General features: G+C 43.0%; 2 protein-coding genes across 5 annotated transcripts in view; both read right to left on the bottom strand.

Annotated features, from left to right (window-relative positions):
• mtmr3 (myotubularin related protein 3) overlaps positions 1–10249 on the bottom strand; it is a 26585-nt gene extending 16336 nt beyond the window's left edge. For all 3 annotated transcript variants that reach the window (XM_023397675.2, XM_023397673.2, XM_087171650.1), the window contains exons 1-8: positions 10081–10249; positions 7979–8054; positions 6616–6672; positions 5155–5244; positions 4130–4246; positions 895–977; positions 343–509; positions 152–248 (exon numbers count right to left, since the gene is read on the bottom strand). In XM_023397675.2, the coding sequence (XP_023253443.1) occupies positions 152–248; positions 343–509; positions 895–977; positions 4130–4246; positions 5155–5244; positions 6616–6618 (557 nt within the window). In that variant the 5' untranslated portion in view covers positions 6619–6672; positions 7979–8054; positions 10081–10249. The remainder of the gene's footprint in view (positions 1–151; positions 249–342; positions 510–894; positions 978–4129; positions 4247–5154; positions 5245–6615; positions 6673–7978; positions 8055–10080) is intronic.
• Positions 10250–10623: 374 nt separating this feature from the next.
• Positions 10624–25443, bottom strand: part of cux2b (cut-like homeobox 2b) — an 87954-nt gene continuing 73134 nt past the window's right edge. Inside the window, exons 10-22 of one of the 2 annotated variants that reach the window (XM_023397669.2) lie at positions 24773–24877; positions 23133–23324; positions 22940–22998; positions 22791–22839; positions 22449–22548; positions 21544–22173; positions 19911–20012; positions 18892–19730; positions 16053–16218; positions 15562–15867; positions 15113–15301; positions 14736–15012; positions 10624–14552 (exon numbers count right to left, since the gene is read on the bottom strand). In XM_023397669.2, the coding sequence (XP_023253437.1) occupies positions 13739–14552; positions 14736–15012; positions 15113–15301; positions 15562–15867; positions 16053–16218; positions 18892–19730; positions 19911–20012; positions 21544–22173; positions 22449–22548; positions 22791–22839; positions 22940–22998; positions 23133–23324; positions 24773–24877 (3828 nt within the window). In that variant the 3' untranslated portion in view covers positions 10624–13738. Of the gene's footprint in view, positions 14553–14735; positions 15034–15112; positions 15302–15561; positions 15868–16052; positions 16219–18891; positions 19731–19910; positions 20013–21543; positions 22174–22448; positions 22549–22790; positions 22840–22939; positions 22999–23132; positions 23325–24772; positions 24878–25443 lie in introns of both variants that reach the window. The other variant, XM_023397668.2, reaches the window with a different exon arrangement.

The following is a 25443-nucleotide window of genomic DNA, read 5'->3' on the forward strand; positions in this document are numbered from 1 at the left end:
ACACACACACACACACACACACACACACACACACACACACACACACACGATGTACGCCAATGAAAGCTAAGGACAGATCTATCTTCTAACTGAGAGTGACGGAAATCAGCACAGCAGCAGATTATGTCTCCTGAATGAGAGCTGCTATTACCTGAACTTGCTGTTGATGTCAGATATCCTCCAGGCGTTTTGAGTGTCAAAGCCCATCCTCTCCACCTCATTCTTAAACCAGGAGGTCACATGTTCGCCTGGAGAGAGAGCAGAGATGTCTGATAAGACCAGAGCAGAGGGGAGGTTTTTTTGTTGGGGCTATGCGAGGACATGTAGGAGATAACAGGGTACCTGGTCTGCACAGCTCGCCATGCTGCTCCTTCTCGCCGGCGTACACTTCCATGCACCAGGCGTGGAAGGCGAAGGAAAAGAGGTCCTCCAGGCGAGAGGGAGGGCGAACCACCACGTTCAGGCGTTTCAGCCATTCCTGACACTGCTCAAAGGTGGAGAACTGACACCTGGAAACGCAACAAGGAAAAAGGCAATGTTACACCTTCATCAGGTGACAGAATATTATCAGAGCACAGGGGTGGTTCTCAGAGAAGCATTTCGATACTGATATCTGCAACACAGATACTTCAGAATCAAGCAAATACTTGTCCTTTGTTTGTGGAAAGCACATATTTCCTTACCTTACCAATTTTGGTGTTGGGTCTCTACAGAAAGTCTAACAACAGGCATTACATCAGGCCTCCGTCTCGGATTCAAACCCAGGCCATTATGGTGAGGACTGAGCCTAAATGGTATGCACTGTACCAGGTGAGACACTGCAGATCCCAACTTTTCTACACCTTTAACAAACAGGAGGAAACAGCTGGAGTGGCTTTAGTGTGCAGGACATACCTAACGACTTTGCAGTCCTTACAGGTCACGTGGAGCTGGAACATATCCCGACACTCCACGCTCTCTATAAGCTGAAGAGGGACCTGTGGAGTGGAAGAGAGGGAACATCAGCCTTTCATACAGAAACATGCACCAACCAAACCCATGCAGTCAGTACAAGTAGTGTGGTAGACTGCAACTAACAGTCCATTACGTTAATTAGTGGTGGTCGACACAGTAAAACGCCATCATGCCAAGAATCAGCCAGATGTGCTGCAACATCACAATTTTACTCCATATATTTCATTCTGTAACCAAACCCCTTCAGCTGCATGGTGCTAAAAATACACCGGTCACACAGATTACTCCCAGGTGCATTTCCATTAATTTTTCATATCACATCACATCTTCCTGAGCTCAGTTAATATAAATAATCTTTTTAAGTTTGCATATGGGAGAACAAAAACACTCAATACTGGATCCTGAAGAGCTTGTATCTGCTTTTCCCTTTGGGCCCAGAGCTACAGTCTTATCTTTTATAGGCAAACTACATGTAAAGTACAGAACTGTCATGTGCTTGTAACTTAAGAGCATACTTTGAATACTGCAGGGAAATACCTATGCTGCTCTTGACTAAGCTCTGTTAATTAGCTACAGTAAGGGCACTTTTCAGCAGCACAGTGGGCTTTCATAAAAAGGTGTGGCTCAAGCTGCTGTTCACACACAGTCCAGTGCCATGCATCGACAGCCAGTCATCAGCAAGTCAAGCTCCCAATACATTAGTGCAGCGACAGTGTTACTGCCTGATGGAGATTGAACGCTTTGTGTGGACAGATTTTTCCCCACACGTATTTTTTCATCACGTCTACTTTAATCCAGCACCTGGTGTTAAACGGGGTGAACAAGCAGGAGTCTACTCCTCCGGCACCAGCGAGGTAACAGACAGGCACAAACAAATTACACACACAAATGATACAGTCCACCACTCCACGCCATGCAGCTCTGCTGGGTACTTACTGACACCTCACAACAACAACTCTATCCAAAACAAAACAGAAAGAACAATAATGAAAGTGGTGCTCATGGATTTGGAACTTCTTTCTGCCATCGCAACATATTCCGGATGTTCGAGCATCCTGCCTCTGCAACTTAATTCCAGCCCTCTAATCTACATCCCCTAATCTGGCCACCATCAAAATTCCTGAGCTGCTTGTTAACAGCCTCTCGTTCTCTTCCACCTCCCACCCCTGGTTTGTGAGCTCTGACAACTCCACCATGTGATGCAAATGCCTCGTCAACACGTCCAAATATGTGTGAGGAGAACGCTGGCTCTGTCTGATGTGAGCACAGAGACGTGGTTTGTGCGCCAGGAACCGGAGGCTCATTGAGGTTCCAATTAAGCCCAGCTACACGTGACGGGCAGCCAGTAGCAACAGGAAACACTCAGATGGATGCACTCACCGGAACTGGGGAATAAACCAATGAGCATCTATTGATGATATCACACATGAGCTTTGGTTCCAAGCCAGAAGTCTCCGATTTTAAATGTTGCTTAAACTCAAGCAGCCGCAAGAACTTGGCTTCAATAAAAAATACTCTCAAACTTGCAAAAACTGTGATTTAAATCAGGAACTATGTGATCAATACATAAATTAAACAAGATTACAAATCTGACCAGACATTCACTGGGAGGTTTTGGTACTTAAAATTTAGGTTTTATGTTTTGGTATCAAAAGAATTTAGCTTTGATACTTTAATGTCAACAAATCCCATGAAAAGACCAAAACCAACAATGTGTCTCTCTGACCTCCCTCCTCTGCCTGGCACCGAACGTTCCTACTGAAGTTTTTAAAAACACGTCACAAATATATACTTTCATTTTCTAAAAGGCTGAAAAATTTCCCAAAACATATGTGAGCTCTCATTTTTAGCAAACGTTACCTAAACAGGTATAAACAGTTATGTTGTTTAAGTCTATTATGTGCGGTTAGTGGGTTTTTTCGGCAGCAGGGACAGTGTCCACGTGCAGGGCAGTGTATGTGGGACTGATTCTAAATAATGAGGAGGGTCCATGCTGAGGGTAATGAATGAACGTATCACTGCCTCACTGATGTGGTTCACCGGCCTCTCAACAATACAAACAATACTTGTTGATAGGATCAATTCATCATTGATTTTGGATTTTTCATGGGATTTGTTGACAATAAGAAAAACATGGAGCAGAAGAGGACTTATCCATTACAGTGATAATGTGTTATTTTCACTTGCATAGATGATGATAGTTTTTGAGAGAAGGAAATGAAACATCCAGAAGTGTTTTTCTGCAGCACATGATTTATCATTGCACAACTTTCCTGCTCTCAAGTCTGCACCAGAGCAGCTTGGTGATCATATTTTTCTCCTAAGGCATTTGGGAACAATTTCATCAAGGGATTATGACAAATACTTCATTTGTGAGTAAGAAAAACATTCAAAGATTTGCATGTAGGCAGTTTATGAGAGATACACTGCATATAACAGAGTGTAGTCTCTGGGGAAAAAAGTTTTTTTAGTACTACCACCCTGTGCAACCCTGGACTTAACAGAATGTTGAATACATATGTACAAATGCATAAATATTTGTTTATATGTGTTGTGTATACGTGGTGTCAATCTATGTTGTAATAACTCATAGTTTTGGAAGTTTACTGGAGCCAGTATCTTATAGGAGTATAAAAAACCCCCAAGAAAACCTAGAACATCTTCTCAAAGGCACATGAGGAGGTTTTTTTTTTTAGAAGGTGACCACTATTGGTCACAAAGCTAGTCTCTCTCTTAGTGTGGCGAAAAGAGACAGAGAGAGAAAGAGACAGAGAGAGAAAGAGAAAGAGAGAGAGAGACAGAGAGAGAGAAAGAGAGACAGAGAGAGAGAGAGAGAGACAGAGAGGGCGCCACTATTATGCATCCCCTCTGGAATCACTGCAACCATGGCAACGGCAAGTGCAGCGAGAAAGCAATGCGGGCAGGCGAGTGTAGAAACAGAGGTGATGAAGAGTCACGCGGCACTGCTGCCAGTGCAGATCAGCTCTGAATGGCCTGGTCACCACGGCGCTGGCACAATGGCCCGGCTCTGCCCATTCACAAAACATTAATAGATTCACACAGCCTCGAGTAGAGACAATGTACTTCATTCTCCAGTTATTTTGAACCATGTAAAAGAGAGTCTCTAATCGTATCTGACCTTGAAGCTCATCAGTCACTTTTCAAAGATACTTACGTTGACAACAGACTCTTTGAACTTGATGTGTAGGCGGTAGTTGGACATTGCGATGATGGCATCCTCTGCTCTCCCCACATACTCTGTGAACTCCCCGTGCAGCTCAGGAAAGGGCACCTAGCAACAGCAGGTGATAAAACATTTCAAACTCACAACAGCTTCACAGAGATCAGCAGTGATGACATAAGGGTTGTGATTTGATCGCTTTTTCACTAGACATGGTTAGTGTGACTATTTTGCAACTTGTAGCAGCATGCTGACCATTTCTACTACAGCAGTCGGGTAAACTGAAATGTTGCACTCTTGCAGGTAATCTGAGTCATGAGTACAAACTCTACACTCTTTTTCCACAGCATGAACTTCTCCCATTAACCACCTGGTGAACTTTGTAAAGAACTCAGGAACTCTGTGATTTGTTTTCTTTGATCATGTTTCCTGTGCCTAAAAGGATCTTGACAAATCAGTAATTTTCAGTGGGCTATAGCATTTGCTGTAAAGCACAACACTCATTGAAAAAAATGAAACTTCCCAAGTGACACAGCTACCACTTTGAATACCAGCAACCAGCTGACTGAAAACATACCAAAGTAGAAGATAACATAACTCGTGATTAGGGCTGAATGATATGCAAAAAATCATGTTGGGATTATTTTGGCAGATGTTGTTATTTATGGTATGTTGTGACACATTTCACCTACATCAAAAAAAATTGCAGCTGCTATTTTGTGTGCTATTGAGTGCTGACCTGTAGCTTCTCAGATGAAAGTCTCCTTGTTATAATTTCTTCATAATGATTTTTTTTGATAATTACAGAAAGTAAAAGTTTTTACTTTCGGTTATAGGCATTCAGATATTACATGACTTTTGACACTTCACTTCTGAGACTGGTAAAAACTGAAAGTGAGTCACATATGTCAGGCAGGTTATGTAACTGACTCTACCACATATTTACACATAACTGTCAGGTTAACTGGGTTTTTTTTTTTACAACACAAGATAAGCAGTGAGGGCAGCGGCGTCCTCACCTGCATGTTTTCCTCCTCCAGGACGGGGGACTTTTTGGGGAAGATCTGATTGGCCTGGATGCACTCCAAGCTATGCTGCCCCTCCTCCTCCTGCAGAAAAAAGGCCTGTTAACTATTTACTGAACTCGAGTCAGCTTTGACAACAACAACCTTCTTTCAGTCACATACTTGTCTTTACTTTTAATATGGCTTTTGAAATGTTTGTCCAGGGAAGCCTGGCTAAGTATTCCCTTATTTATTACCCTGCTCCTGTCACAAACTCAAGTACAGTGACAGATGTATTCAAAGCTTTGACCACAGAGCTGCTCTGAAGACATCACCTGGGGGGTTGAAAGACCACCATGGTAGTAGTTTTTGGGGAAAAGGAGTGTTACTTCTCTGTTTCACTGCGTTGAATTTTCCCAGCCATGCCACCATCTGATTTGGATATAGCAGAAGTGTCACAACCCTTATTGTGACAGAGATGATTTAAATCCAACCTGACAGGGCTGCATTTATACTTGTTTGTGCGGCTGTCTTATCTTTCCCACCCACACTGTAATATGTAACCCGGGTTAATTTACTATAATCACCCCTTGTATGACGAGCTATGGTATTTCAGATGACAATAACATGCATAGCTTTAAAACTGGAAATAGACATGAAACTTTATCTACAAGACCTTGAAAAGAAAGGAGAGTCTACACCAACTTTTTGGATAATTCTTGGTAAAATTTAATTATGTCCATTTTTTTAAAAGAAGTTTTTACCAGCAGTCTGTACACTTTCTTAGGGACCAAATGTTTGAGGTCACAGTAGTAGTTATGTCCAAGATGAACACATTTTACAGAGGATGCCTATCAGTAGTGAATGCCAGACTTGGATACACAAGCAGAGTCAGAGATTTTTCCTCAAGGGCAAACTGGTGGAAAAAAATGTCTGGACTTGTGCTGACAGAGATCGACGCGAATCTATGGCCTGTGTTTGGTCAGGAGCAGAATTTAGTCTGAACACTGTGCAAAGAAAGATTAAGGTGGTCGAGAGAGATGGCAGATAACGGACAGTGGCAGCACATCCTGTGGGATGCTGGCTCAGCATGAGCCGAGCTGATACACACGGTCACCAAGGCTGGAAGAGCAGTGCGCTGAGGCCAGCCAGGGGGCAGCCGCCACGCAGCAGCATGCCAAGAACAAAAAAACTCACACATACACACACAGTTCAATGGGCAACACATCCGATCCACCAGTTATGTCACTATGCAACGGTACAACACCAATTTCTGCAATGAAAACTGAAAGCTGCCCTGCTTAGGCGGCAGCCTTGAAGGACCTTTGACACTGTTGCAGCTGGTCTGCTTCCTGGTAAACAGGCCTGGCTAACACTGAAAATCAATGGCGAGTTTCCGATTCTGCAGACTGCGCACAGGCCACCAGACTGACAGCAGCTACTTTCCAAAACATAGATAAAGTGATGGTACTTTACCATGGCCCCTGTGAAGGAGTGTGGGTCACCCAACAAGGAACTCCGGCCTGGATCAGTCTGTACAAGAACACATACAGTTGATAAGTAATTCTGACAGAGAGCATGTAAATCATAGACGTTATCTTTGAACCATTATCTTTAAAACACTTGTTATCCACAAATTTCAAATTAAGATCTACTTTTTCCTCCTCCAGCCAGAGGAGAGATAATGTGCAGCCAGTACCACCAGGATTCATTATTGTAACGTATGGAGCAACTTTTATAGAAACAGAATTCATGATCAAAATATCGTCTATGGTGACGAAGTCTCATTATCAGCACTGATTTCAGGTCAGTTTAACAATTTTTTGTTGACACATAACTTATTTTGGGAGAGCATCAATACTATAGATTGGTTTTAAAATTCAATAGGTATTCAGGGTTCAGTTGTTGAAATCGGTGGGTCAATATTTAAACTTATAAAAAGTATTAATGGACATTCTTTGGGAGTCATTTTCCTTGAAATTTGATGTCTTTTCGTTTTAAGGTTTAAATCATCATTCTCTGAGATGGACAAGGTCCTAAACTGTAAATAGTTTATCAGGGCATCCCGGTGCCTGAGGGATTAAGGCACCAACCAGGAAACCTCAAACTATAATGTCCCAGTTCAACTACAGCCAGGGACCTTTGATGCACATCATTCCCCATCTCTCTATGGTCCACTCTCATGTAAATGCTCAAAAATATACTTAAATAATATACATGTTTTTCATTTAAACATTATAATTCTACTGTTGTTGTTTTTTCGCCAAATGCTTAGCTCACCCTAAAAGAGCAAATGTTAAGTCTTATCTTCCAGATCACTGAATCTACTCTGGATGAAATTACTATCTGAAACGATGAACCACACTAGCATCCTTTTTTTCTACATTAATTTGCAGTGCTTGTGTCGGATTCATTTAGATTGAATGTGAACAGATTTTCAAGAAACGACGAAAAGACAATGTAGTGGGCGGCCGGAGTAGCAAACTGTGTTTGTGACGTTGTATGTAAGCATCAGGATTTGTAAATACCTTCTCAGGAAATGCGTCTAGGTAACAAAGACTAACTGTAGCCCATGATCGACCAGGAGACTGTGAGCCCCTGGTAGGGCAGTCATGTTCAAAACATTCAATAGAAAATCAATTCCACATGAAATGGCACTACAAGGGAAGGCTTGGCCAGCAACAGCAGGCTTGTGGCCTTCGGTAAAGCTTATAGTCAATTAGTTCCATTACATTTAGTAAAGGGGGACAAATGTACTGGTGGCCACACAGTCAAATAAACAGCAAATGCCTAAAAATGTCACATAAGAATAGTGATGTAATATATCATTTAGACTTACCACAGACAATCAGTAATGGATGATGAGCAGTCCTGGTGATCCTGTTTGGAAACTCTCACAAATAAGACATGGAAATCTGCGGAAATGAAGGCAAACATGCAATTGAATAATGAGCAAATGCTTTTCCCCATAAACTTGTCTCTATTTTACAAACAGCAGACTTTTTCACTGAGACATTCAAGCTACAGAAGCTCTTTTGATTCCCTGGCAAATATAGCTGTACTGGTGGTCACAGTGGCTTGCATGTGAGCTCAGAGATACCACTTAAACTCAGTTGTGGAATGGAAAAAAAGCTAGCTGGATCTTGAAGCACTAAACAGTCTAGCCGGCATAAAGACATGGTTCAGTCACGTGGGCTGATCATCTAATGGTCACCTTCAGAAATACCCCATACGTATTTTTAAATTAAAACCCCTACTGCCACATTTTGAGGTTAATCAATCCACTGTAAGGTAAGACTGGTCAAACTACCCAACGATGTTTGGTTACCTGCCCAAATGGCTGGTCAGGCACACATACATGGCAGATCCAGATATTTCACAGCACTTGGCTAGTAGGTGGTATTACTTTCCTGTATAGTTTACAACAGAAATGAGAGTATGTCATTCACCAAGAGCATGAACAGATACCAACTTTTTGTTCAGGTAATGGTAAACTATCTTTACACAGATGGTGCCTGTAAGCAATATTAAATGTCTCTCTTCAAAACAAGGAACCTGTTAGAGATCTATCAGCATACAGGCCCACAAATAGTTGTAAAGGTCAGCTGCTCTTGCAGAGCCTGAAATCTGATCTGAGGGGTCAGTGAATGAGCTGTTCAAGACCTCAACACACCTCCTCAGGCACATTTAAGATGCAAAAGGCCAGAAAGAAGACAAAAATCTCATTGCATGACCGGCAGCAGAGGCCCTCAGCACCGCCTGGTCGTGGAGAGTGGTGAGAAGTAGCAGAGGGGGGGTCATTACCTCACTGGTCGAGGAGCCCTGCTTTTACTGCTGGTGCTACCTGATAAAGCATATCTGCCACACGCACACGGCTCTGTTTACCGCAGCAGGCTCATGACCCGTGGCTACGGCTCAGTCTGGCTCTTAGTTCAGAGTCACACAGAGAAGGCTAAGCCCCTTAGAGCCTTAACGTTACTCCTATCCCGTGACCGGCCACAATGCATCACAGGGGGCAACAATATCGGGCAAACAGCCCCGATCTCTTTAACTATTACTAGCTAGCTTCAAATAGAAATACTGACTGAGACGATGGACTGCAAAGACTGACAGACAGCTTGACTACGTTGACGGCCAGGTAGCAATATTAAACTTAACAATGGCACTACAGGATTAAGGATGACATAGAAGCATACATGTCGGCTAATTTTGTGTCTGGAAAAATCAAATTCCGCTAGCTGAAAGTTAGGGCCATGGATTTAGGGCCATGGTTTCGCGAAGCAATTAAAATATTACTACAGCATTTATGATATTTCGCGTTACCTAGTTGAATGTAACGTGGACATCTCAAAATAAGCTATCGTTATCCAAAACCCTCCTGAATTGTAGTGTTACAATGAGTGCTAGCAAGCTTAGTGCTCTGCAACTTAACATTAACAACTATGGCGAAACCATCCACACCAACAAAAAAGTCAGAAGCCAACACGTCAGTTATTCAAACAGGTTTGTCAGATATATAACAACCCATGTCAATAGACAAAAGTAATTAGCTAGCTACCGTTGCTGTAGCCCTTCCTTCTCTTTGGGTAACATTAAGCTAGATCTTCTGCAGCTAGCTAACGTTAATAGTTAATCAAGAATAACACGTCAATAAAGAAATGCTCGCAAGCTAACGCTTAGCCTAAAGTGGATATGTGAATTGTAAGCAGTGGACATTAACATTTACTTATACGCAGTGTGCTGTTGTATTGCAATCTCATAGTATTGCGTGTTTGCCATTAGTAGCTGTAACACAGTCCAGTCAGTACAGCGGCTAGCTAACATTAGCTGGTCGAGCTAGCGCAGCTCTCTGTTTTTGTTGTTATGAGATGGAGGGCGGACCCCAAAAAGGAGGCCTCTGTCAAAACACACCAAGGAACGACCACAAACCGGCGGACTCACCAGTCAAAGGAGTGCAGAGAAGTAAGAAGCCGAAGATTCATCCGAAGCCCGTGCAATTACTAAGCAGCAAATAAACCTCGATCAAATAAACATTAGTCATATCCGAGCCGAGGCCAGCTTCACTGCGTCCCTTTCCAGCAGAGAGCCGTCGTCGCCATCGCAGCGAATTCTCCAGCCCAACAACCTACGTGATATGTGACGTCATTGCGTCAGAGCGGTACTCTAGGCGGGGGAGGGGCTCATACACACCACGCGGTACTATCATGTAAACAGTGCGCCGTAGGCTGCCCGAATAACTGATGTAATTACTGAATATAATGGACATGAATGATCGAAAAGCAGCTAATGAAGCAAATGTGAAAATGACTAAGTGTTCCAGATAGTTAAGATTATAACAAGCGCTGTTTTGGATTCATACAATACACATTACAGTACGTTTATGAATTTGTTTGCATTAATTTATCTGTAGTGTGTGTACATGTGGCTGACCTCCAAGGGTGGTCATTCCTCACCATAAAGAAATAAAAACACAACACAGCAGGGTCTTAAACAATTATGTATTGAATGATGGCTTACATATGCAAATTCAATTCCAAGACGCTTGGCATACTTTTGTCCATTCTTAAACATTTAATAGCCTGACGTGAGGCTTTAGACAGATATTCAAGCCTGCAGGACACTTCTCTTTATTGGCTCACAGCTGACTTTCAAATGAAATATTTTCTTTGTGACAAACCCTTAGTGTCAGATTGTAAAGTGGTTTCTTTACTAACAACTCTGAATGCAATCATTCAAATTTTGCTGACCAATTACCTCAATATTTAGTGACAAATGTCAATTATAAAATAAAACCATCTAATGTGTAGGGCTATTACAAAAAGCTTTGCTTTTTTCTGAACCTGGTGACAAAACGGCCCACACCCCTCTTAGATCACACATTACCGCAAGGCATTTGTCCTGTGAGGATAATGCATGAGGCATACGATATGGCACAAAATAATCTTGATTTAAATATTTACCTGGAAGTAATGTTTACTGGGTCGTTTTTGGGTTTTGATTTGACTGGATTCATGATGGCTTTGTGAGAGCCAAATTTATCAGCCGCATCATGCATGGACTTCACTAATGTAAAAAGACTTTAAGTGCTGAGTCAATGTCCCTGTGCAAGAACAACAACACAAAAACGCAGTCTATCCCTTGTCATGTGACCAGAATGGTTTTGCATGCAAAACAATGAGATGAGCTTTACATGAAGAGATAATGGTCTGGGTAAATACATTTCTTTTTCAATCATATGCCCATGTTACCATGAAAGACAATGAAATTTCAATGAAAGAAATGTCACTTCTAATCATACAGTATATTATGCACAAAAAATGGTGGTACGAAAACCAGAGAAAAATCTTCTGTGGCTCCGAGAGAAAACAAGAACAGTATCTTAGAGAGCAGTCTACTGATCTTGAAAATGCAACCCATTAGCCTCATCCTGGTAGTTCCAATCTACACTGTACTTTGACACGTCTGTGTAATGAATTACAAAACAGCAACAACTCTCCACCAAACCACTGCTTTCTGTGAAAGTTGCATTTCCCGTATACTTACAACTTCCACAGGCCCATTTAATATATAATGGAGTCATTCTCTACACCACATAATGTTTATCATAGTCACCACCACTGATGAGAGCAACTGTTTCAGTAAAGCTTTAAAAAGCAAGACTACCCTGAGAGAAGGTCTAAAACGTGGGCAAGCTTGCCAGACCAGAACTGGCTTGAATGGGTTTGGTTTATTAAATCTGTACACTCTATTTCAATATAATCAGCACATTTTGTTCCAAGAATGTAAGATATTTTTTTTTTTAGTAAATGTGTAATATATATCTCTACATAATACAATCCAAGTCCTCTGAACTATGTAGACATGTGCAAGTGTTTACTACCAACTTCAACGATACAGTAAAGGCAAAGACTTGTGGACACTAAGTTAGGATAATGTTGATATTTGAAATTTTCTTGAGTCCTCACAATTATCAAAATCTAAGTGCCGTAAGTAGTTCATACACGAGGTATTGAATATCTAGTTAACTGTTCTGAGTATAAAATAGAGGAAAAATACATAAAGAACATCTCGCAAGCATGACAAAGAAACTTCTACAGACACAATACACAAGTGGTCAAAGATAATATGAGGGGATACCTGTAGCTTTTTGTGTCCTTGAATATATCCTACTTACAGATTGAATGTTTTCATGTTGATGAGAGGTCATACTGTGTGTATCAAGTGTCATTCCTGGCAACCGTTTCTTATCACACTGCCCAGCTGAACACCATCTCAGTACACAGAGCTTGAGGTGTTTGATCAAGTACATATTATTCTAGCTACAGTACTTGACACATTTTGAGAAAGTGCACCCAATCAAGTGAGGAGGAGCACAATACACAGGAATTATTATGTCTTCAAACAGCAGCATTTTCTTTGTAAAAGACAGATTTTACTCCTTAAAACTCGCATTTGATCTCTGCACGTCTGAGGCGTGATACAAGTACTTTCCCTCCATTGATTCAAATAATCGTGGGTCATGTTCATGTATAAGAATGAAACGCATGGTCATAGCATGATGTGCATCAACATAATCTGAGGTAAAACAGGTGTCCTGTGTCTTGGCCCGTTACAGTCTGAGAACCAGTGCCTTAAGAGGGTCAGAGAGGTAAGTCTGAAAGTAATTGTGTAAACTGTGCTCATGTGTAGTGAATGTTTCACTTACTACCAAAAGCACAAGGGCCCTAAACTGTAAACCTCAAGGATTATTCAAAAAAAGAAAACAAAAACACTAAAAGTACTCTACTTATTAGATTTAACGTTTACTTTTTTCTTATTTTTTGCAGGGTTTTCAACTTTTTTTCTCTTGTTTTCGCTCAAGTATAATCACAGGTGACTAACTACAGAGGATAACAGGGTCAGGTGAGTACCATGCTACATCAGGTTTAGAGAAGGCTATTGCAGACAATTCTATAACATGTACAACCACATTTTATACGTGTGAGTTACAAATATTTCAAAACATATCACCAAGAAACTAAGTACATACAAGATGTTGAATATTTAGAGTCTTAAAGGACTATCCCTCAGTCAGTAATAGGATTTCATGTTACTTGACTTAAACTGTCCAGTCTTACAGACAAAATCTGAAAAATTGCTATTCAAAAAGTAGCAAATTTGGTCAATGTCTCTTTTCAAATAGTTATAGTGCTTTTAATGGCTTAAGACAGGGGTCTTTTTTAATCTCACCCAGTGGCAATCTACAGAACTTCAGTGTACATTTTATGACACCATAGCTGCAAAAGTCTTCATGTCAAGTCCAAAAGGTAAAACAACAGCTAATGCTGTCACATATATTTCAAAGTAGTATGCATTATCAAAAACAAAAACAAAAAAACAAATACACATTTATAAACCATTTTTTTTTTTCAACTTTTTAGTTCTTGCAGGGAATTCAGCCTCGTGTTCAGCTCTGTGTTCCCGTTTCCTATGAGTTATCAGTCTGAGAGGACAGGCCTTCAGGAGCCAGGCTCCGTTCAAAGTCTTCAGGAAGATTCTATCTGAGACGCTCCTGTGTGCCGCGAGGGTCATCAGGACTAGATACAGGTAAAAGGGGGGCTTAGAACTCCCATTCCAGTGTTTCTTCTCGATTGGCTGCTCTCTCTAACCTGTGGATGATGTTATTGAGGTTGGCCATTTTCTCATTGCGTCTCTGAGTGCTTCTGTTGAGTTTGGGGCTTTGGAAGGGAGGGATCTGGTTAGGGTCCAGGCTGTGATTGGTGCTCGTTGAGGGCGGGTTGGGCAGCGAGGGCGATATGGGAGCAGAGGAAGAAGGGACGGGGGAGACCGACATCATGAGGCCGGGTGAGGATGCAGCAGAGGGGGAGTTCAGGGAGACTTCCAGGCTGCTGCGGCAGGGCTCTGACGAAGCCTTGAAGCTAACCGGGTCAACAGGTGACTTTCCTGCGTCTTCCCCCTCGTGCCTGGACTGATTGGCTCTTTGGGGTCCATCTATGGACACTGCACCAGGGTACAGCCCTTGAGCTTGGCTGCTCATCCCCTCGTCGTGCCTCAGGCTCTGACCGGCCAAATGGGTCTCACGACAGCCAGCGATGGAGTCCTCGTGCTCAGTTTTCAGCTGTGGGAATTGTACTGCTGTGGAAAAACACTGAACTCTCGACTGTTTAATGGAGCCCTCCTTTCCCTCCTCCCCCTCGTCTTCCCTGTCTACTGCCTCCTGTTTGACATGAGGCAGTGCGGTGTTGGCGTTAAGAGGAAGGCTGGAGTGGATGTGTCCTGAGGGCTTCTGCAGCCTCCTCTCCTCTCCATCAGAGTGGGGGCTCCGCGTCACTGAGGGTGAGTAGCTGTGGTGCTCAGCATCTGTGTCATTGTCTGGCAGACCCTCCATCAGCACCTCCCGTCGCATCCTGGACCTGCACACAAACACTGCTCGTTAGACAGGCACTTAAAGGCAAACACTTGAGTGTCAGGAGATTTAAATTTACTTTTCCTGTTTACATTTCAGGCATTCAGCTTCAGCTTAAAGTAAGTGTATAGAAGTATAGAAAACAGCAGAGGCAGCCATTAGCAAAGGTCACAAAGGTCATTGCACTGGCCTGTAGTTGTGGAACCAGTTGATGACAGTGTTGGTTTTGAGGTTGAGCTGGGAGGCCAGCATCTCGATGGTGTTCTGAGAAGGGTAGGGCTCCAGCAGGTAGGCCTTCCTCAGGGCTTCTTTCTCCTCAGCTCCCAGCACCACCCGAGGCTTCTTGACCTGGCTGTAGGGGCACAGGTCCAGAGAGACCAAGGCTGGACTCACACACTCGGAGCGAGTACTGGGTGAGTCGCTGTCCGAGCCGGTGCTCAGCAGCCCATACCTCCTTTTCAGATAGGCTAGAGGGGAGACAGTCAGATCTGGCTTAAAGGAATTACAAAACACCAACAATTTATCAAACCTGTATTTAAAGATTATTACTATCATTACTATACACACCTTTCTTCTCCATCTTCTTCATAGCCCTCAGCTTGTCCACATTGTGCGGATCATTGAGCCACAGCTGCATGCGGACAAACGGCTCCCTGCCCTTCAGGCTGAGTTTGTGCCAAGGTTTGGGCCTGGAGAGCAGGTCCGACACAGAACCCTGAGTCAGACCCAGGATGGTTTCCCCGAAAAGACGTTGGCCTGTGAGGAGACAAAAGCACTGCATATCAACATGTCACAACTGTAAATATATAATTAACATCAATAAATGTATATGCATGTTGACCTTGACGGTGTTCTCTTATTGTTTACTTGGCTAAATTGTATTTTGATGCTTTGGCAACATTGTGAAACTTTCTGGCCAATAAAGCACCTTTGTATTTGAATTTGTCCGTAGGAGTTGTGTCTGTCTGTTGTGTCTGGAGTGTCAGCTTAACCCCACAGTGTGAACTCATACACACCTAGGTTGTTGTCTGTTAGCACCTCCTTGACCTTCTTGGTGATGGCATAGGTGTCCAGCTCAGGAGACATGGCCACCAACTCCTGGATGCCCAGTGGGTTTGTCGGCTGATGCAGGGCCATGAGGCTGGGAGTGGATTTCCCTCCCTCTGAGTGGGGGGGCAGCCCCAGCCCGAGGCTCTCAGGCTGCTGGTTCTCTTTGCTGCTCTCCAGGGAGAGACTGACAGGCTCAACCAGTGGACTTGAGTGGCTTTCCGCTGGGCTGGGGGGCGGGGAGGGTGAGGATTGGGTGGTCACTGGGCTTTTATCTGGAGGCGGGAGGCAACACAGAAAAACAATAAGAAGTCCTGCTGTATGCAGAGTGAACTACTGCTGTGAATTGTTTCAATTGTTGTTTTTCAAATGTTGTATTTTGGTAATGCAGCATCTTAAGGAGGATTCCTGCTTGTCCATTCCTGTGGAGGTGAGTGTACGTTACAAACTGCAGTCTTACCCTGAGCATGGCCCTGGTTTGGGTTCTGGTTGAGGCTCTGGCCTAGCTGGTCCAGTAACCACAGCTGCATGCGGATGAAGGGCTCCCTGCCTTTCTGGGTCAGTTTGCTCCAGGGTTTGGGCCGAGACAGCATGTCGCTCACGCTGCCCTGAGAAAGCCCCAGCACCTGTGCCATACAATCACGGGTTAATACATTATATCGTGACTAAAAAAAACTATATGTACCATTACAGACAATTAATGTATAAATGGCACATGACTGGTTTTCCATGTTATTATCCTGAAAGAGGGAAATCCTTCTGACATATAGTCGGCGGTCGAAAAGTCTAAATAATCTCCTTTCCTCACCACGTTTCCTCGACCTCGATGGAAAGATGGTCAAGGAAAGATGTGAAGGAGAATTTATAAGGACTTAGGAAAAGACAATCGCAGTGTGGAGAGAATCTGACTGCACTTACACTGGGATTTTTTTAAACTAACTTTATTTATAACATATGGATGAAGAATTCTATATTTATGGATTTGGAGCTCAGCCAGTCCCACAAGGATTTCCATAGGTTTCGGATCGTGTCACAAGTGTAGAATAGGTGCTGTGATGTTTCTACATTTACGTGGGTCTGCCGTGGTGAAATGTTGGTGCAGCAAGGAATTGTGGGAAGGCATTTTCTCCTTTTCTTTTGTAACGGAAGGTCCAGTTTTTCCTATACTAAAGGCGATAAGATAGGAAGCACTGAAGCTCCTTTCCTTATTAATTAGAGAATTGGACCAGCTCTTATCATCGCTGTCACTTAGATACTTCCGGGTCATTTAACTCGGTTAGCAACCTTCCTAAGAAGAAAAAAAAAAAAAAAAAAGACTTTTCAACCGCAGTCACGGCCTCATTGATACACTTTCAGCAAACAGCCACTAGAGGGAAGCAACACACTATAAATGTTTATGTTGACTTTGCTCTAAAACAGCATTTAAGTTCGACTTGCAGCACATTTCATGGAGGTGATTAAGAGCTTATCCACTGATCATTTCAAACCGTCACGTTATGATTTGTACTGAAGATTGACTTTGATGTAATTTACTATAAAATATGTGTGGTCATAGATCAACATGGAACCTATATAAAGGCAAATGTTTTTATTTTTCTTTCTTATTCTTTTTATTTTTTGAAAAAAAAAAAAAACTCAACACACAAACTTGATTTTATTGAAAAACCAAATTTATGTCTTAATGGAACTAAGTTTAAAAATATTTTAAAAATGAATCTCCAACTGAAAGGTATGAGCTGCACAATCAAGACTTGAACCTTTTATATCACCAAGATCTCAAATTTATATCATGAAATCTGTTGTATTTTATCCACTTCACGGAGAACAAACTCTGACAAATCACAGAGGAGAAAACACCCAGAGGGATTCTCTGGAAATAAAAGCTAATTTTCTGACTCTGACAAAACTGATAGAGAACATATAGCAGGAAGGTAAAAAATGCAAATAAAATAACTTCTTATGAACATTAATATCTTCTTTCCTTGACTTCATTAATTTAAGGAACAAACTTAACTGACACTGACTTTAAAAAGTGTTTGCTCTTCGTTACTCAATCAACCACATTCTGCTGAGAACTCGATGCAGATGTTTGAACAAAGACACAGTTCAACACTTATAACGAATCTCACCATCAATCTCACCACAGCAACTAATCACCATTAAATTCATACAAGCACATTGTGCCACAAAGGAAATTCCAGAAGAGAAGAGCTGTTGAAATCTGCTCACAAAACCACCAAACCACAGGGACGGATGTCTACATGGAGGATACTGTGGGATGGTAAAACATGTGGTCAGCCTCCCAAAGGCTCTCCAAGAGAGCAGCTACAACTCATCCAGGAAGTCATAAAGGATCACGGCTAAACATCCAACTCTCAGCTATCAACACTGTCCGGTGTTGATGGCTCTCCACAATAAGAAAGAGATGTGAAAAATAGCTCTCTCACATTTACAGAGAAGCACATGAAAGCTTTTAGGATTATGTTCTGTGCAGAGAATAGTAAAAAGCGGAACATCTCAGATGACATAGGTTCTAATATACGTGGTGTAAAGCAAATACAGCATTTTACTCTAACAGCAATTTTCTATAGGGCTGGGATACCTCTGCCGAGCTGTACCAGAAGCAACAGTTAAATGTGAAGGCTGTAGTGTGGCGGTGTTGGGATATGGGAAACATGACCTCTGCTCAGTGCCAAACACTTCTAAAAGGGATGAGTCCAGTCATCTGCCCAAGAGCTAATAGATCTGAAAGGCTGAAAACAAAAATTAAAGTTTTAGAGTGGCCTTGACAACATCTTGACTTGAACTCAGCGATGCAGTCATGGGACTGAAGCAGCCGGCGCACAAGAAAGCCTACAAATGTATCTTTCTCCATAAAGAGCAGGTGATGTGAAACACTATTATGAAATTACAAGAAGCTTCGGGCTGCAGTTATTGCTGCAGAAGTGGTGGGACCTGTTATTACCGTTTTAAAGAGCCAATTACTTTTTCACCACGATGATTTGAATGGTTGATTAGGCTACTTTATTTACTGAAATAATGAAAATGTTTTATGTGTTTACTTAGGTTATTTTAGTTTAATGTTTCACATTGTCTTAAGACCTGAAACTATACGTGGGATGATACAGGAAAACAGGAAGGTGGCGGATACTTATTTGGTATAGTCACAAACACTGTCACTCGTATATATGATGCATCTATATTCTCATCTCTCTTATTTCTCACTGTAAGGAACGATTCCAGCATCGACAGGCTGTTTGTTTTGGAGTGCGTGTTAATATGAAAGAGCAACATCTGACCTTTTCTCCAAAGATCCTCTGACAGATGCCGTTCTTTGCCAGCTTCTCCTTCACCTGCCTGGTCAGCTCGATGGTGTCCACCTCTCGGTACATGTACATCTCGTACTGCTCTGGAGTCAGCGGCGGCACGGTGGGCTTGAGGGCGCGGGGAATGTACGCTGGGTAGTAGGATAGACGTCCCGGGCCAGGTCCTGGGGACTCGCCGCTTATAGACGTGTCTGACTCCACCTTCACCTCCACTGGCCGGCCGAGCCCCAGCTCGTCCTCGGCAGCGGAGGCCTCTTCGCTGTTGGGGAGACACTCGCCGTTCTCCAGACGGGGCCATGGCCGGGGCAAGGCGGAGGGCCCAGAGGAGGAGGAAGACAAGGAAGGAGAGACCGAATTGAAGGGCAGAGAGCTACCTCCGCCACTGAGCCCAATCGACCCCCGCTCCTGTGACCAGTGCTGATCGAAGTAGGTGCCCGCCTCACCGATCTCTGACTTGACTTTACGGATGATGTTCTGGACGAAGGCGGCCGGGGAGAGCACACTGAGGGGTGTTTGGGGGCTGCTGATGGGGTTGGCCATGCACACGGTAACACAGCCACCTTCCTCCTGTTTGATGGAGATGGGTAAAGGCAGGCCCCTGGAGCGCTCTGGGGGCCCCAGACGTTCCACCTGTGCTCCAGAACTGGCAGTCGAGGCCCTCCCACAGGCCTCCATCTCCATCAGGGCATGCTGCTGGGCCTCCATCTCCCTCCTGGCCTGTTCTAGGATGTTCTTTATGGTTTCATCAGAGCTGCTGCCTGCTCCGTTACTGCTTCTGCCTGATGAGCTGCTCAGAGACGACTTGCCGTCACCTGATTAAGAAAGACCCACATGTTGACACTGATCAGCACTCAAATCACCTTTCCACTTCAGATGCATTGAAGTAGTGATCAAAATGGTTAATAAAAACTGAACATCACTATCAATTAAAAAAATTAAATAAATCAATATGGCTTTCAGCTATGACTTATGATTCACAGCTCCATCCTCACCTCCCCTCTGGGACTGGATCTCTTTCTTGGCCTGCTCCAGGATATTCCTAATGGCGTCGTCTGACCCAGTTTCAGGAGTTCGGATGCGCGGAGTGATGCTCCCTGCCACAGAGGGTAACAGAAAGAGATAGAGATAGAGCGAGAGGAGAGAGGAGGGGGGTGAGTGGGATGGTTGATCAGAGAGCAGTTCCAAGGCTTTGCTTTTGACTGGTAGATCAATGGCTGCCTTTGAGCGCGTGCTGTCTGAGGTTGCAGTATACGGGAAGCTCAACTTTCAAAAGCTGTGAATCTAGGGAGAAAACAAAGTTTAAAAGTAACACTACAAACATGGCAGAGGAAGCCGAGAAGAGTCAAGGATGAGGTCCAAGTAGATTAGAAGGTTTAAACGCACACAGGTCCAAGAGCTAAGCCACCAAAACAAGACGGCGTGATTACGGCCGCTCAGAAAGGTTACTGGTACATCACAGCTTCATATACTCCCGAATGCCTTAAACACTCTCAAAAGATTTTTTTTTAAACATCTTGTTTCTTATTTGTGCAGCTTTGGACAAATATGGTGACACCAGTTTAACCAGGTTATTCAAACCATTATTTTCAAGACCACACAAAGGTGAGGGCTGAAGTTACCTTAATCGTTGGTTGTTGATGACCATTGGTTTTTACTGAACTACTTGCTGATTCTCTTTAACCTGCTCTACTTAAAGCACAAGGCCGGCGCTATTCTTTATTTTTCTTCTTGTCAACAAAAACCAAGTCCATTCATTCCTACTGAAGATATAATTCTGTTTTGTTTTTTTTAATGGTGTGATAAATGTAGAGTTTCATTTTTAAAAAAAGTCAATAATTTCCTGCTGGGCACTGTAGTGTTTTTTTTTTTACTCAAAATGGTAAATGTTCATGGCGATGAAGGAACATGTTACCCAGTGCTCTGGTATTCACACTGATGTTTGTGTTTTTCAAATATTCAAAATATATTAGAAAATCTTTTTTATGTCAATGACAACAGAAGAAAAAAAAACACTGTTGCCGGGCAACGTGTCAGCTATATAACAACCACTATATATTATGGACAGTCTTTACTGAGCTTTGCTTTGCTGAGCATTTTTAACATATTTTACACAAAGCATACAACTAAAGGAAAAGGGTAAATGATAGTGGAAAGTGGCACAAGAACAATCACGCTTACTACTCCAACATACACAGTATATAATCCATTTCTTCCATCTTGCCAAATACAAATCATTTCTCTTTGATGGTTCAAACCAGTTTTTAGACTTCATGTCACAGAGGAGTAAGATACGTCAGGCTTTGTCCACAGAGGTTTTACATGTTAGTCGGATAAATTCATGGATGGTTTTGATTTTTTGGGGGGATTTTGTTGACAATAAGAAAAATGTAAAATATCTCCAGCCTTTTGCTTTAACTGTCATTGCAGATGAAGGCAGTGGATGAATGTGAATGACACTTCACAGACACTTAATTCACACCGGCTTTCAATTCCAAGCCAGTGGTTTAGAAAATGCTGTTAAAAAAGAAGACTTGTTTCAAATCTGAGCAACTTGTCAACTCATGCTACTTCCCCTTTTGGTCTGTGCTGCACATCCCCTGTCCTGTCACTGTCTCTCCCACTCACCTCTCTGGCGGACCTGGATGGTTCGAAGTGCCAGGATGTTCTGTTCATCAGACAGGAACTGCTTCATCTTAATAAAAGGTTCTTTGCCTTTCACAGTCAGCTTCCTCCAGGGTTTGGGTCTTGCCAGGATCTCACTGACCGAGCCCTGGGAGAGGCCCAGCACATAGTGGCCAAACACACGCTGGCCAATGTTATGCTTGAGCAGCTGCTCCTTCACCTGGAAGGCGATCTCGGCCGTGTCCAGTTGGTCCTCATCTCCTGCGGTTGAGCTGCCGCTTTCTGACTGGTCGCTGGGCAAGCCAGCATCAACGCTGCCTGCCCCCGCAGACCCTTGAGTCGCTGACATGAGGGCAACTTTGGCTGCATAGAGGGCGGTGGGAAAAGCCATGAGGCCCTCCTTTTTAAAGTGTGGGGAGAGGAGCTGCTTGTGAAGGATGTGGTCTCCTGACAGTCGGTCCCCGGAGCACGGGGACACCGAGAAGGGACGGGGGAGATCGTGGCTGGAGGAGGAGCTGTCTAGGGTGGGGGGGCCAGGGCTGGGGGAGGCTCGGCCGTCCACCTGAGAGGAGGATGAGTGGGAGCCGGGCGGTCTGCCTGTCTCCCTTCCTGCATCCTCAGACTGGTCATCATCTGGTGAGAGAAAACACATTCTCATTCTCTAGCCCTGCAAAACCCAGACTGCAACATGCAGGGTCAGTTTATGCAAAGAGACTTGACTCTGAAAAACATTGACTCCAGAAATCGATTGAGCCTGACCAATGAGCACCAAGTAATCAGCGAGCTACGGGGAGTTTTTAGAAGATGACAAAACTCGCTACCTCTTGAAACCCACAACCTTGAAATTTAAACTATTTAAACTTGGGAGTTATAGACAGAACCTGAAACATAAGAGACATTTATTTTACCATTGCTGTGCAAAATCCGAGCCTTATCCACCAGGTACTTGTGAGATGGAAGAAAGGCCTCTTTATCCAGCAGAAGAGCCTCTGCAGCCTTGGCAGACTCCTATACACACAAACACACACGCACACAAGAGCTGTTAATTTTCGATTAATCAATTACAGCAGCTGCAGATAACCTTATAATGGATGACGATCACTGAAGCATTCAATGGCACTGCTGTAGTTTTTCTTCCCTGACACCGAGAGAACATTAAGAAGAAACCAAAACTCCTATTTGCCAAAAAAGGAGACTTGTGTGTTTAAACCTGCTGCGTGAACAATGAGGTGGTGCAGGAGCATGCGTACCTGAGAAGAGCTGCCATTTGCCGAGGCCAGCTTCATTACCTTTAGGATACTGCAGAGAGAAACAAACATGCACAGAAAGTCAAGGTTTTTGGATTGAAAGTCATATTTTTATGAATGAGTTGCACATTCACTCTACAACAAATTATCACCTGAGTTCAGTTTTAATCTCTTCATAGTCGATCTGGGATTGCAGTTTAGCTTCTAATCTCTGAAATGGAAGAAGAAGAAGAAGAAGCACGTTTTACTTCATATTAATTAGCGTATTGTTAATTATCAGAGCAGCTGAGGACCGAGGAAGTGTTTGTCATGTGCTGTCACTTCTCATGTGTTAGAACCGCTCACCTCAATAGCTTCTGTTTTATAGGCCAGCTGGCGTTCCAGCTCCAGGATCTGATTGGCTGACGTCTCCTGAACTTCCTGTAGTGTGAACTGCAGCCGCTGAATGTTTTCAAGAAGACGAAGGATTTCGCGGTCTTTAGCCAGCAAGGCGGCCTCCAACTGGGAGGGCAACACCTCTCCCTTCTCGTTCTTCTCCTGACGGGGTGAGAAGGAGACGTGATGAGGGGTGTGAGAGGGAAGAAAAAAAGTGATGAAGGGAGCGAGGAGGAGAGAAAACGTAAGAGGGCAGCCAGTGAAACACAATCTCTGCAGTGTGGGGAGAATTTGACTTTGACAAAGATGATGAGGTAACAATCAACACTATATTTTCATTCATGTGATTGGATCTGATAATTAGGTATTAGATCAAATATTTCTATACCAATTAAAACCTCTGCACAGGTTGTGGAATTTGACAGTTTGTATAGAACAAATGTCTGTCTAAATTTTGGTGTGCAGGTCATAATTTACAAATTTCATGATTGTGTTTTCAGACCTTGTACTGTCTGACAAGTGACCAAAGTGACATCTTTATATATTAGTTTGTCATTGTTTTGATGAGGATAGAAATACAGTAAGTAAAAGGTACTGTCAATTTCTAAAACATAATATCAACACTTGTTAAATGTTTAAACATTATAATTGATACAGTTACTGTAAATTTTCCAGAGTTTGTTTATGTATTTGTCCATATTTCTTGTTCAATACTGGGTAATGGATGTTGCTGTTATTTAATTAATTTTGATGTAGTTTTTTTGCATATGTGGAGCAATGCGCATATAAGTCCATGAATAACGTCTCCATCTAAGAATAACTTGTATTTTCGATCGTCTGATAAGGAGAAGGGCATCACCTATAGCAACTTCAACTTTGAAAGAAAATCTGAGGGAAAAGACATCACAGAGGCAAATGCAGTGTTGACTAACAGGTTATCTTTGGGAAGTAAACCACAAATTACCAAGGCAACAATGACTTGGTATCCGAGAAGTAAAAAAGCATCATAGTGGTGTTTAAAGATCCTTTACTTAAAAAGTAAAGTAGCATCACGATTAAAAAAATATGCTTCACAAAATGTAAGCAGAACTTTAATATTGTAGCTGGTCGTCAGGGAGCTACTGGAGCTGCGTTACATGCTGTTGGGTGCGTTATTATTAACATGCATAACATTTTGAAATTGTTCATATGTTTTGTGTTTAAAATCCATTTGTAAGTTAAATTTGCAAAGTAACTAGTATACATATATACACACACACGTATATATATATATATATATATATACACACTCATATACACACGCGCACACACACACACACACGCGCACACACACACACACAGACACACACACACACACACACACACACACACACACACACACGCACACACATATGTATATATACACATACATACACATGCATGTGTATTATAGCTGTTTAATAATTGTAGTGGAGTAAAAAGAACAATATGTTTCCATGAAACGTGGTGGAGCAAAGTAGCGTCTAATGGAATAACGCCAGTACAGTAAACTGAACTCAATTACTACACGAGAGCTAACTGTTACATCCCAGTAAACAGGTACTTCACACATGACGTCACAGTATCCTTACCCTGCTAGTGCCCTCTGCTGGATGGCAGCTCCCTGTGGTGGCGCTCTGGCCACTGGCTAACTGCTCCTTTAGCCTCTCCACTTCCCTCTGAGCCATCTCCGCTCTCTGTGCACAGACACAGAGCATCACAAGAGTTACAGTTTTCATGCACCAGCCACACCAATTGGCTGATGAGGTGATCAAGATGAGAGCATATACATAAATCAAAGGAGGCACCCTTTCTCTGAAATTTTAAAACTGAGCAAAATCTGATCAGGGGCCCCCGAGCGGCCTCAGGTTTTTTCTGCTGAGGGGACTGTTTAGTCGGCCCACTTTATTCCCCAAACTGTTTACCTGCTCTGTCACACCCGGCCTGCTAATTAATGATTCATTTTGAGAACATTTATCTGGGAGCTGCTGGCAGAGAGCAGCAGAGTGAGAAAAAGAGTGTGAGAGAGAAAAGCAGAGGGGAGAAGAAAGGAGCAGAAGAAAAGAGGCATCACCAGGATAGGAAGCAATCAAGGCAATGAGATAACTAAGAACCCCGGCGTTCGCCGCTCCGGCATCAATCGTGCACGGCAGTCTCCTGTTCTCTGCTGAGTGGAGCCGTGCTGCCAGAGCGCGCCCACCGACAGGGGCTCAGGTTTACACTCGCTAATCACATACTCAGGGGAGGGGAGGTGTAAGGGGGG

This window comes from Seriola lalandi, unplaced genomic scaffold (assembly GCF_002814215.2).
Source record: "Seriola lalandi dorsalis isolate HSWRI2012SDOR001 ecotype SW California unplaced genomic scaffold, Sedor1 jcf7180002054883, whole genome shotgun sequence".
Classification (NCBI taxonomy): Eukaryota; Metazoa; Chordata; class Actinopteri; order Carangiformes; family Carangidae; genus Seriola; species Seriola lalandi.